Here is an 11543-nt window from a genome sequence, read left to right on the forward strand (position 1 = left end):
ACAATAAATTTCATATTTTTTTTAAAAAGAAAGCCTTGTTTATTCACGGAGCTTCCTTGCAGTATAATGTTAGCGCTACTTTCATTGCTACACAGCCAGCGAACAGAATAAAAATGTCCACGTGAGGCGTTCGTTTCCTGCATCATATTACAAGATGTAGAACATGAGCTGCTACAGTTCCTCCTCACTGCTGAAGCGAGCTTACAAACGGGGAAAAACGTCAAAGATATGCTAAGAGCAGAGCTCTCACTCCCACAGGTTTACAGAATCCATCTTCTAACACTTTTCCTCCTAACCTGAAAAAGGCATCACATTTTAATTCCATAGCATACATTTTACATAAATACTATTGAATGTGAAATTAATATAATTTTGACTGAATAATGGTACGGTTTTTTTTTCAAAACAAATTCTGCAGAAAGATTTCAATCCACAACCTTAGTTTTACTGACGTCATACCTTAACCAACTGCACCGACTTCCTCAGTTAATCACGAGTGGTCAGTACACTTTCTATATTGTAGGGCCCACCCTCAATTTTTTTCATAGGGCCCACAGCTGTTGGCGGCGCCCCGGTCTCAGGGGGACATATTTTAGATCGGAGCGACTGTTTTTTTTTTAACTTTGACAGCAAGACGTTCACAGGGACTAACGGCGGATGGAGACCGCTGGCTGCGCGGTTGTTTGGCTGCTAATGGTCGCTTTTCAGGTGAGATTGAGTGGCTCTGTGTTTGTACGCGTACGCGCACAGTAAAAGCGGATCGTCGCGTACTTAATTAGAAACGTTCGTGGACTGGAATATTTTCAGTGTCAGAGCCTCTGACACTGAAAATATTCAAGGCACCTTTTTAGTTTCACTGTAATAGTATTTTGTAATACATTTTGAGAAAGGCCACTTTATCTGATCAGAATAACACGTATGCGTTTTAAGACGAACACTGATTATTCGTCGACGACTTGCCGCAAACGTCCAGCAACGTGATTTTCACAGTAAAATTCCAACACAAATGTCTGCTTTATCTAAACTTGAAAGGCTTTTGTTCCGACTTTAAGGAAAGTCGTCGAGCGGAGCGGAGCCCTTGCGTTAGTGACGTCGTGGACAGGTTAAATTCCACGGGTTTAGAGTTGGTTAGGTCGGATTTACTAGTGGTTTTTATATATGCCACAGGTGTGATGCTGTAGTTGTTTAACACAACTTGGTACAATGTATTGTATTCACGGTGTGTGTTTTAGTAGGTTTCGGGTGATGCGTGTTTCATACATCTCCCTCCTGCTCAGACAGACTCGTATGTGTCTCTTAGTATCAGTGTATCTTATACGTAGATGAAGGATTAACGGTTTCGGTCCTGTGTGGTTGGTCGGTTTCTCTATTGGGACGTGTTAATAATTAACCTTGTACTTCCAGGCCTCAGCTCTACTGACTACTGAAAGACCACCATGTGCCCCTGGATTCAAATCCGATTTATTGATGTTCAGAGTGAGCAGGAAGCAGCTGAAGCCCGGCACAGTTCTGGGCCAAGGTGAGCTGCTGTTACACTCACATACATTAATGAAGCTTCTGATGACTGACGTGGCTGCAGACCGACCCTAGTGAACATCAGCCTAGGATGGAACGCTTCTTCTGTTTATGACTTTATTATGTAACACTTAACAGTAAATGTAGCTGATACAGTCAAGATGTGTTTGTTTTCCACATAAACATCGTTCAGATAAACATCTAAACAATGTCTTTTGGAAAACAGTTATTGGAAATGCATCATGCCAATAACTGACTACACTAGATGTATAAAGCAAGTTTAAGACCAGAACTGCTCTTGAAGTTGGACAAACAGAATTGTTACTTCAATGTGGTTCAAGGGTCTTTATACAGTACAGTTGTTTTCATTGAGTAAATACAATTTTGGATAATAAATATGCGGTTTTAGCTGTAAAAACTGGAGCTAACCTGTTGTGGCTGGTTCTGTAGTCTGAGTGGTGGTCAGGTAACTTGAAAGAACCACAGGGAAACCTTCACAGAAAACATCCTTTTCCTCACTTTTTTTGGTTTAGTTTCACATTTAGAAAGTTAAAGAGATGTTTTTTCCAGGTGACTGGTCACACACATAATCAGTGTGCTCTTCTTGTTTACCAGAACTCTGTGCAGGTCTATCTGATCATATGGGTCAGAGACTTTATCATTTTCTGGGGGTGTGTGTTAACCAGTTTTTCTGCTTTTAAACTTGCCAGCTGAGCTAAATGACCACTATTATTGTCGATTCTTCAGTGAGGGAGTTTACTCTGCTAGGAAGAAAGATGTCCACTCTCAAACAAGTGACCTTGTATTGACAGAAGAAATCCAGCTGATGGGTTTTAAAGCCACATTGTGTCCTACAGTGAGGTGATAACTGCACTGGTCGCAGTGCTGTAGGTTTGGTATTGGCATCTTTCTGAATTTCTGTACCTGGAATATTTTTGAATAGGAGCTGCACAGTCAAACGTTTATGTATGCACCTGCTCATTTAAAAGAATCAGTCATCCATCGTCAGACATCATCAGTAAAGGCTTTTTAAAAGGTTTCAGGCTAAGCTGTGTTTGTCTCCCCCTGCAGTCGGCTTTACTGACTGCACAGACCGCACCAGGTTCCTCTTCAGCAGTGACGACAGCCAGTTCAAGGTTCAGACCGATGGAACTTTAATGGTGAGTGGAGTTCAGGCCTTCACCTGATGCCCACCTTCACATCGATGTGAACCTATTAGCATTTTATTCTTTGTAAAATATAAAATTGTTGGGAAATCACGTTTTAGGACGTAAACTGGGTTCAATGGTTTGTTGATTAGCAAACGCCAAGGCTGATAGAAAGCAGCTATGAACGAGGCAAATGAAAGTTATTTTTTTCAGGTCAAGAGAGCAGTAACACTTCATGAAGGACATAGGGACTTCTCTGTCCATGTGTGGGATTCACAAGGTCTCAATATTACCGTTGATGTGAGACTACTGTACCAAAGGCATATTCCTGAAAATGCTTATCACAATATTGAGCATCCCCATGGTGACCACAGCATTCAGCAAATGGAGTCTCCAGCAGAGGTAAAACAGACACTATTAATGCTACAGCAGTCACAATCAGTGGTGATTTAACAGTAAATAGGCTCTAAAAATGTTCTTCTCATACCAGTGTTAAGCAATAAGTTTAGGGTTCATGATGACTTGCATTTTTAACTTATTCTGTTCATTTCAGATATTTATATAATTGTAGTATAAGATATTCAGAGAAATTACCACTCTCATTGTGTATGTTTTTGGTCTTCAGGTGCCTGTTCTCTATTTTCCCAAGACTAAAGGGCTGAAGAGGATGAAGAGAGAGTGGATTGTTCCAGACATCAATTTCCTTGAGAATAACAGAGGACCATTTCCTCAAGAAATTACTAAAGTAAGGCAAACTATGTAATTTGATGGTAATTGTATTTACTAGAGCTACATAGCTACATTTTATTTATTGTTTTGTCATTTTAATGTTTGTATGAATTGTTTAATAACCCTAAAATCTTTAAAGTGAAAAAGTAAATGTCTTTTTTTTTAAGTCAATAGCCAACTTAAATTTCAGGTGCATCATAATGATTTTACAGTAGGGCTGCAACTAACGATTATTTTAGAGATTGATTAATCTGTCAATTATTTTTTTCGATTAATCGGGGAAAAAAAAGATTATTTGATGTTTTGCTAATTAGAAATTCTTTATCAGGATTTTTTTAACAAATTTTGATTTTGACTCTTTAAATCTCAAACAAAACACAGAATCCAGCGTTTGAATAATAAAACTTTAATTTACAAAATATGAATAAGCAAGCAGGGAGTTTTGTTCCACTTTTGTTCTGTGGTGGCGCCAGTCATCACTATGTAGCTAATGAGATGATGCGCAGCCAGCTGAGGTTCGAGGCAGAACAGATTAAGTAACAAAGTAACTTTTAGCACAGCAGCAGAAGAGTCTTCACGTGATGGATAAACAGCGTTTGTTACCGCTTCTACATCCGGGACACCAGTGTTTCATTCTTACGTTCTCCAGTGTTGCTGTAGTATTTACAAACCACCAGCTGAACTAAAGAAATTAGGGCGCAGCTTGTCTCCCGCTGCCACTGGGTTCGCCGTTAAATGTTATCGCCGATAATGGCAAATCATTATCGATAAATTTCCGTCATCGATTATTGTCGAATCGTTGTTGCAGCCCTATTTTACAGTGATTATCAACGGTCCTATTTTCTTTTCTTTACCTAGATTATTCCAATCTGGAACAGATTGGAATAAATAACACGTTGTTTTACAGTAATCTCTGAGTGGCATAACTGGAGTCTTATTGTTTTCCCCAGATTCGTTCAAGTGAGGCTAAATTTAAAAGAGTCTTTTATAGCATTACTAGTCATGGAGCTGATCAACCTCCTGATGGCCTTTTCATCATGGACAAATACACGGGTGCTTTGTTTGTCACACAACCCCTGGACAGAGAGAAGCAGGCCAGATATGTGGTGAGAACCCCTGGACAAGATGCCTAAAATAAAAACTTAAAAACGAGTAATTTTTCTAATATAGTTGGTTTTGAGACCATCTCTACAAATAATAATGTCCTATCTGTCATCATATAATCCTATTTATCCATGTACAGTTTCAAGCTCATGCTGTGGCAGATGGTTCTGACAATGTTGAGGAGCCAATGGAAATTATAGTGAATGTACTGGACCAGAACGACAACAAGCCTGAGTTCACTCAAGTTGTATATGTAGGACAAGTTCCCGAAGCATCACCAAAAGGTATCTATTTTAAAGACTGATTATCATCTATCTTATCTCTCTCACGTAATGTACATGTAGTACCTGATCCAACGCTTGAGAAGTTCAAATTGGCTTTTAACTACCAAAACCAGATGCAGTATCAGTTGTTGGTGTTTGAAGATCTTCATTCCTGTGGTGGCAGTATAGCCTCATGCCTGTAGGACATGTGATTATTCTGTAAACCTTAATTTTCTGTTTTTGTTAGGTTTTGAGATTTGTACAGTAAATGCCACAGACAAGGATGATCCAAATACAGATGGAGGAGTCGTTCGCTATCGTATTATGAGCCAGGACCCCCAATTGCCCACCGACCCTCTGTTTGCCATAAACGCAGTCACTGGGGTCATTTATATCAGTAATACTGGGCTGGACAGAGAGGTGAGTTGTGTTTTAATGTGTCTTCTGCCCGATTGTGGCATATCAAAAGGTTTCAGCGTTTGACCAACTAATGGCAGTGCATGATCACTCTGTTGTCTTACAGGCACTCCAACACTCTAGTGCGTGTGTGTGTGTGTATAATGAACCTTCACAATTTAGGTTTTTATTTCAAACTAATAGTTTCTACTTCAACTAGAGTTACAAAACACAACCCACAGCACTGATTTAAATAGGAGGATCAGCTGAGATGCATCATAGAGGAAGTAAAGTAAGCCTATAGATCACTAGAACTGGGACCAAATAGAATAAAGGTGTCTTACGTGGACATTATCAATTAAATCTCTTCCGAATGGCGGAGTTCGTGGAAACAAGTAATTCACGGCAAAGCTGAATCTGAATCAGCTCAAACTGAAGTATCTCTTAAATGCAATACGCACCGTTGATGCTCTCAAATCACCCACCCAGACTACTTGGATGTGGTGTTTGGGAGAAGTATAAACAAAAGCAAGGCAAGCTAACAAATGCTATAGCTAAGTGGTTTGCTACAAACTGCAGGTCGATTAGTGTTAGAATCGCAGCGAAAGACGAGACTTGTGAGCCTCCCTCAACACGCACCATCACAGGAAGAATACACGAGTTGTATGAAAAGGAGAGGACTAAAATTGACTGCGTTACAATGTTCACCAACTGTTTGAATTTGCTACTGAATGTTTCTCCATATTAATGCGTTAATCGTAGAAAACTGCAGTTGACACGACTAAGGATTTTAATTACTGCCCAGCACTTAATTAATATGAACAAGTAATTGGTTTCTTTTCCATCAACATTGTACTTTCTAGATGGATAGATAGATATATAGATATAGATCTCCCCAAACCCGATTAAACAAACCTCCTAAAATGCTTTGTATAAAACACAAATATTTCCTTGTGAAAATTTTAATTTATTTATTTTTTTGTGTGTGAAGTATTTTAGCATATGTGTTTTCTTATTGTTTCATCCCTACATCTAAGCTTTATGTGCTTTGAATCGAATAGGATCGCCATTTACCCTTTTCTCTATTGTGCTAGAAATTCAAAGATCAAATTCTGAATAAAGAGAAACACCATTAGAAGATACTGCCCCTGTGTCATGTAAGCAGACTGAAACCATGATCTGTCCAATTACGGGTTTATTTCAACAGAAATGGCCACAGTATACTCTGGGGATACAGGCTGCCGACACCAACGGAGATGGGTTGCGCGCAGAAGCCCAAGTAATTATTACTGTAACTGATAGCAATGACAATGCTCCAGTCTACACTCAGCCCTGGGTAAGTACACAATACTCAGTTATCCAATAAACTGTTCAAATTGAAACCTGGCATACCCAGTAAAACTAACATGTCTGTTGTCTACAAAGCCACTGAGTAGAAGTGTCATGTTTTCAGTTTCTCTCGTTCATCCATTTTCCTAGTATGATGCAGAAGTGGAAGAAAATCAGGAAGGCGTTCTTGTGGCCAAGATGGTGGTAACGGATGGGGACGAGCCACATACCCCGGCCTGGAATGCCAAGTTCAGGATCGTTGGTGGTGACCCCGGAGGGCTTTTCAGTGTGACAACAGGAAGTAACAAACAAGAAGGAATTATTACAACTGCGAAGGTAGGAGGTGAAGTAAGGCAGTGAAAATGGTGGAATGGTTGTTATTCAGTAATTAAAACAACACCCTTTTCTTTCTCCAGAGTCTTGACTTTGAAGCAAGCAGCAAACACACCTTGTTGGTTGCAGTAGAGAATGAGGTTCCCTTTGCTGTTTTGCTGCCCACGGCCACTGCCACAGTGGTGATCAACGTGAAGGATGTCAATGAACCTCCAGTGTTTAATCCAAAAACAAAGACTGTGACCAAACCAGAAGACCTTGTTCCTAACAGCGAAGTAACTCAGTTCACAGCAATTGACCCAGACACGGCACGCTCACAGACTGTCCAGTAAGTGCCAGTAATGGTGGCCGCACCTTCAGTGATTATCTACACTGATACATTACAATATATGCATTAAGCTCTGAGGCAAAGTAATGAATGCAAGGAGGAAATGTGTTCTGTCCTTTTACCTGTTTGGTTTTTCCTCTATTTTAATAATTTGAATGTTTGTTGGAACCTGACTTCATCTTGTCATTTCCCATCAGGTATAAAATACTCAGTGACCCTGCAGGATGGCTGAACATCAGTGAAGACAAAGGTGTGATAACGGTGAAAAGCAGCATGGACAGGGAGTCTAACTTTGTCAGGGAAAACTCGTACACAGCACTCATTGGTGCATATGATAATGGTAAGTGCAAAGCGAAAATGACTTGGGTACATTTTAGGATGAAATCGTGCTGTGGGAGACCCTGGGTTGTTTGTCTTAACTGAAAAGCTCCTCTTTGCTGTCTGCTTAAGTTCTTCATGCGTTAACTGCTTAGCTTTCATCTTGTCATTTGATCAGATGAGTCCCCAGCCACAGGAACTGGTACACTAATCATTCAGCTTCAGGACGTCAATGACAACGCCCCGTTCATTGAGGAGCGCGCTATTAAGGTGCATCAATGACCAAAATCACAACATGTGCCATTGATGCACTCACATTTAAGTGCATCACAGGTTTCTGTTATGTAAATGATCTTAATTCTCCTAAATGACAGGGCACATCATCACTAAGTACAAACTTACTAACTTTAGAGGTTCATGTCTGTTTATCGTTTTCCTAGATATGCAACAAGGAACCAGTTGAGCAGCTGCTGACTGTGATCGATAAAGATGAGCCAGGATTTGGTGCTCCGTATGCCGTCTCATTACTTGGCACATCAAAGCCCATCTGGACCGCTAAGATGAATAGCACCAGTATGTTCAGAAATGCGCATGGCACAGTTTAGACAGTGTTGGGTACACATGCTTGCTAAACACATTTAGCAGCGTACAACTCATTACTGCTGTTCACAGGACCAGTATTACAGTACTGACAGTACAGACTGTAGAATGAGGAGTTGAAACCTACTCATTAGGATTACTTTACACCTGTTTAACTGGTTTGACCTTATGTGTCACATTTAGCTTGACACTGTAGAGATCAAACGACTAACTTAATGGTCAGGGATATTAAGTACATGTTTTTTGTTGTTGCAGAAACTGGCATAATCCTGAATTTGGCTACGGAGCTGCCCAGTGGAGACTACGTTGTGTCCCTTAAAGTTTCAGACAACCAGGGCTTGGATCAGACAAGCACTCTGCAGGCCAAAGTGTGTGACTGCACTGGGAAAGACGTGATCTGCCAAGCGCCTGTTGTAGCTGCCATATCGGGAATCCTGGGAGGCATCCTGCTGCTGCTTAGTAAGTCTAGTTTTACTGGCCAGGCTCTGTGTCAGCCTATGAAAGTGAAATTCACCTGTTCTTGCTGCAATTAGCATTTTATTCAGTTTTGTGTGAGGTTGTAGTCTTTTCATAAACGAGAGTCACAGTTCCTGTAAATGTCTGGAGAAATGACACCTGGTGGAGAGTTTGTTTAACTCGGGTGTTGAACTCAAACCAGTCCCTTGCTGGTTTTCCAACTCTCGCTTCCGCAGAGCCTGCTCATTATTTTGATCAGGTGTGTTCAGCCAATCACAGCTCGATGAACCAACTGACACAGACTGTTAAGTTAATCAGTGGGGAGAGTTGGAAAACCAACCAGCCTTTGCAGACCGCAGTTTGACATCCCTGGTTTAACTGGACTCTATTTCAATAGAACATGGGCTTTGCAGATTAAATTGGAAGGGACCTGAACAGATGCTGTCAAATAAATGAAATATTCCCATCTTTATCTATATGTAGTAGATGCAGATGTTTAAAAAGGCAAGGTCTCATTATACTCACAATTGAATCAAATGTAGATGTTATAGAAAGTCCCAACCAACAGCTTATTGATGTTAGTGGCTGGGCTACAGTAAATTTAAAGGCTTGAATGGAAAAAGTCAAACCTTCCAAAACTAGGAGTTAAATTTGAAGTGGATCTTATTTTTCAGGAAGTGCCTCTAAATCTATCCTAAGAACTGCCAATATAGTAGATATGTGATCTCTCTGCTGATCCCAGGCAAAAACTGGCAGCAGCATTTTAATCAAAGTTATTGGGACAAACTGAGCAGAGTTAGTCATCCAGCCTGGAGGGAGCTAATGATGGTCGTGTTTCAGCATGATTCTGTGCTTCGTTTTTAATCCTAGCAGAAGATGTCTGAACCCAACAACTTGAGTGTCTTAAAGTAAACTTTGTGCTCTATGTTAAGTGTTGGTGCTGCTGTTGCTGATGTTTGCAAGACGGAGAAAAGCAGAGAAAAGCGAGCCCCTACTGCAGGAAGATGACATCAGAGACAACATCTATAAATACGATGAGGAGGGAGGTGGTGAGGACGACCAGGTATGCACAGAAAAAGATCAGCTGTACATTAGTATGAGTAAAAGTAACTGCAACTAAGACTCAACATGCATTGACTTGTCAGGTGTAATTTGTATTTCTTTTTAAATAAACTACATTCTACACATCCAACCCTCGCCTAATTCACTTGGTTTTGACTGAAACTCGTGTCTGTTTTGTCAGAACTTCAATCTTGGCGTTCTCCACCGTGGGCTGGATAACCGGCCAGAAGTCTTCAGAAATGATGTGGTGCCAAACTTCATGCCAGCTCCTCAGTACCGGCCTCGTCCTGCCAACCCGGATGACATTGGCACCTTCATTGATGATGTGAGTGGAAACCCGAAGCACTCAATTAAACATAAATATTTTGAAGTGGTTAATTGTGATTTGTGTTTCTAATCTTACCTGATTGATAAAAAGAGACCTCTGTCTGTGCTCCTCAGAACCTGAAGGCAGCAGACAACGACCCCACGGCGCCCCCCTATGACTCGCTTCTGGTATTTGACTATGAGGGAGGGGGCTCGGATGCAGGAAGCCTATCGTCCCTGAACTCCTCGAACAGCGGAGACCAGGACTACAACTCGCTCAACGAATGGGGGCCGCGCTTTAAGAAACTGGCAGATATGTATGGTGGAGGGGAAGACGACATGCTGTAACCTGCATGACTGGCTGTTAACACTAAATTTGTGAATATATATGAAGTTTGTGCATCCCAGGGAAAGAAATTTGAGCCAGACGTTGGGCTCATATGTGCCTTTGGTTGTGGATGTGTTTGGTTTGTGGTTTATGTTTGACTGCAGTTACTAGAGTTTATCAGGTATGATGAGATTATTTTACCTTTTAAAACAAGTTCCCCTTTGTGAATCTTAAAGTGCTCCATCTGTATTTTACAACCATGTTCAATACTGGAAATGTTTGTCTAATCTATAGATTTCATGCAGATATTTGAGGCTGACAGCTACATGACAGTGGAATAACATGTTTGCAATGCACTGAAATGTTAAGCAGTGTATTTTTTTGTTTCATATCTTCATCTGAACCCACCGTTCTAAGTTCCCTTCCAGTCTACTCTGTTATTCAGTTTTTCTGGGAAGAACAGGCACCTACAGTAATTCTTTTGTCATGCCAGAGGGCTTGAAGATCTTACAGTCACCTCTGCATTTTGCATATAGCCACTGAAGTCAACACTGTGGGATGTTCTGATAATCATAGTCTGGTGTCTTTTGTTTGTCCGAAGACAAGTAAACATAGACATAGTAAAAAGGCTGCAGAATAAGAGAACTTCCATTTATTATCAAGAGTCACATAAATGAGTTATGAGCACCATTAGAAATACCTTTACTCATCCTTTGAGAGAGTTGATTAATTTCCACAAACTATCTTTCTATAAAATTATAGAATTTACTGTTTTTTTATATCAATACCTGTAAGTGGGAGGGGGGGGGGGGGGGGGGGTCATGCTAGAATGTAGCATGAATGAAGGAAAGCATGAGTGAATAATGGTGCTTTTAACATTTGTTTGAGTATGAATAGCAGTAAGCACAGATGGTTTTCAGTATTTCTTGCAATTATTATCTTGCTGAGCTACTTATCCCCTATGCTCCTTCCTGGTCAGCTAGACCAGCTCCTCCTGACAGTACCGAAGTCAAGGCGGAAGCCTAGAGGGGACAGAGCTTTTGCCGTTGCAGCACCCAATTATGAAATGCCCGACCACTGCACATTAGGCAGGCACCTTCATTGTCCATTTTTAAAACTTACTTGAAGACTTTTTACTCTCTGGCTTTTAATTTAGCATGAAGACTCTGTGTTTCTTCTTCTTTTGTTTTTATTGTCATCTTATTTATTATTCATTGTTCTAAGTATTGTCTTAATTGCTTGTTTTGCTTTTGACTAGCTGTGTACAGCACTTTGGTCAGCCAAGGCTGTTTTTAAAGGGCTTTATAAATAAAGTTGAGTTGAGTAAT

The 11543-nt window shown here is 40.5% G+C and overlaps 1 protein-coding gene across 3 annotated transcripts; it reads left to right on the forward strand.

The window, feature by feature from the left end:
- The first annotated feature begins 522 nt into the window (after positions 1 to 522).
- LOC114842098 (B-cadherin-like) lies at positions 523 to 11543 on the forward strand. Of its 3 annotated transcripts, none has more exons than XM_029127596.3 (18): positions 523 to 708; positions 1405 to 1519; positions 2587 to 2675; positions 2877 to 3065; positions 3289 to 3408; positions 4343 to 4498; positions 4636 to 4780; positions 5007 to 5179; positions 6363 to 6491; positions 6635 to 6820; positions 6901 to 7145; positions 7343 to 7485; positions 7642 to 7733; positions 7904 to 8036; positions 8319 to 8522; positions 9452 to 9582; positions 9763 to 9906; positions 10023 to 11543. In XM_029127596.3, the coding sequence occupies exons 1-18, from the start codon at positions 658 to 660 to the stop codon at positions 10233 to 10235; spliced, it is 2658 nt and encodes an 885-aa protein (XP_028983429.1). In that variant the 5' UTR covers positions 523 to 657; the 3' UTR covers positions 10236 to 11543. The 3 variants fall into 3 exon arrangements, with proteins under 3 accessions (XP_028983429.1, XP_028983430.1, XP_028983431.1); XM_029127597.3 differs by lacking the exon at positions 523 to 708 and adding an exon at positions 776 to 989; XM_029127598.3 differs by lacking the exon at positions 523 to 708 and adding an exon at positions 1083 to 1102.

This window comes from Betta splendens, chromosome 15 (assembly GCF_900634795.4).
Source record: "Betta splendens chromosome 15, fBetSpl5.4, whole genome shotgun sequence".
NCBI lineage: Eukaryota > Metazoa > Chordata > Actinopteri > Anabantiformes > Osphronemidae > Betta > Betta splendens.

What these genes read in the sequence shown, in the direction of transcription:
- LOC114842098 (XM_029127596.3), top strand. Translation starts at nt 658, where the DNA reads ATGGAGACCGCTGGCTGCGCGGTTGTTTGGCTGCTAATGGTCGCTTTT. An exon ending in AGGCATCCTGCTGCTGCTTA is followed by an intron (nt 8,523 to 9,451) that starts GTAAGTCTAGTT and finishes CTCTATGTTAAG; the next exon opens with TGTTGGTGCTGCTGTTGCTG. An exon ending in GAGGTGGTGAGGACGACCAG is followed by an intron (nt 9,583 to 9,762) that starts GTATGCACAGAA and finishes CTGTTTTGTCAG; the next exon opens with AACTTCAATCTTGGCGTTCT.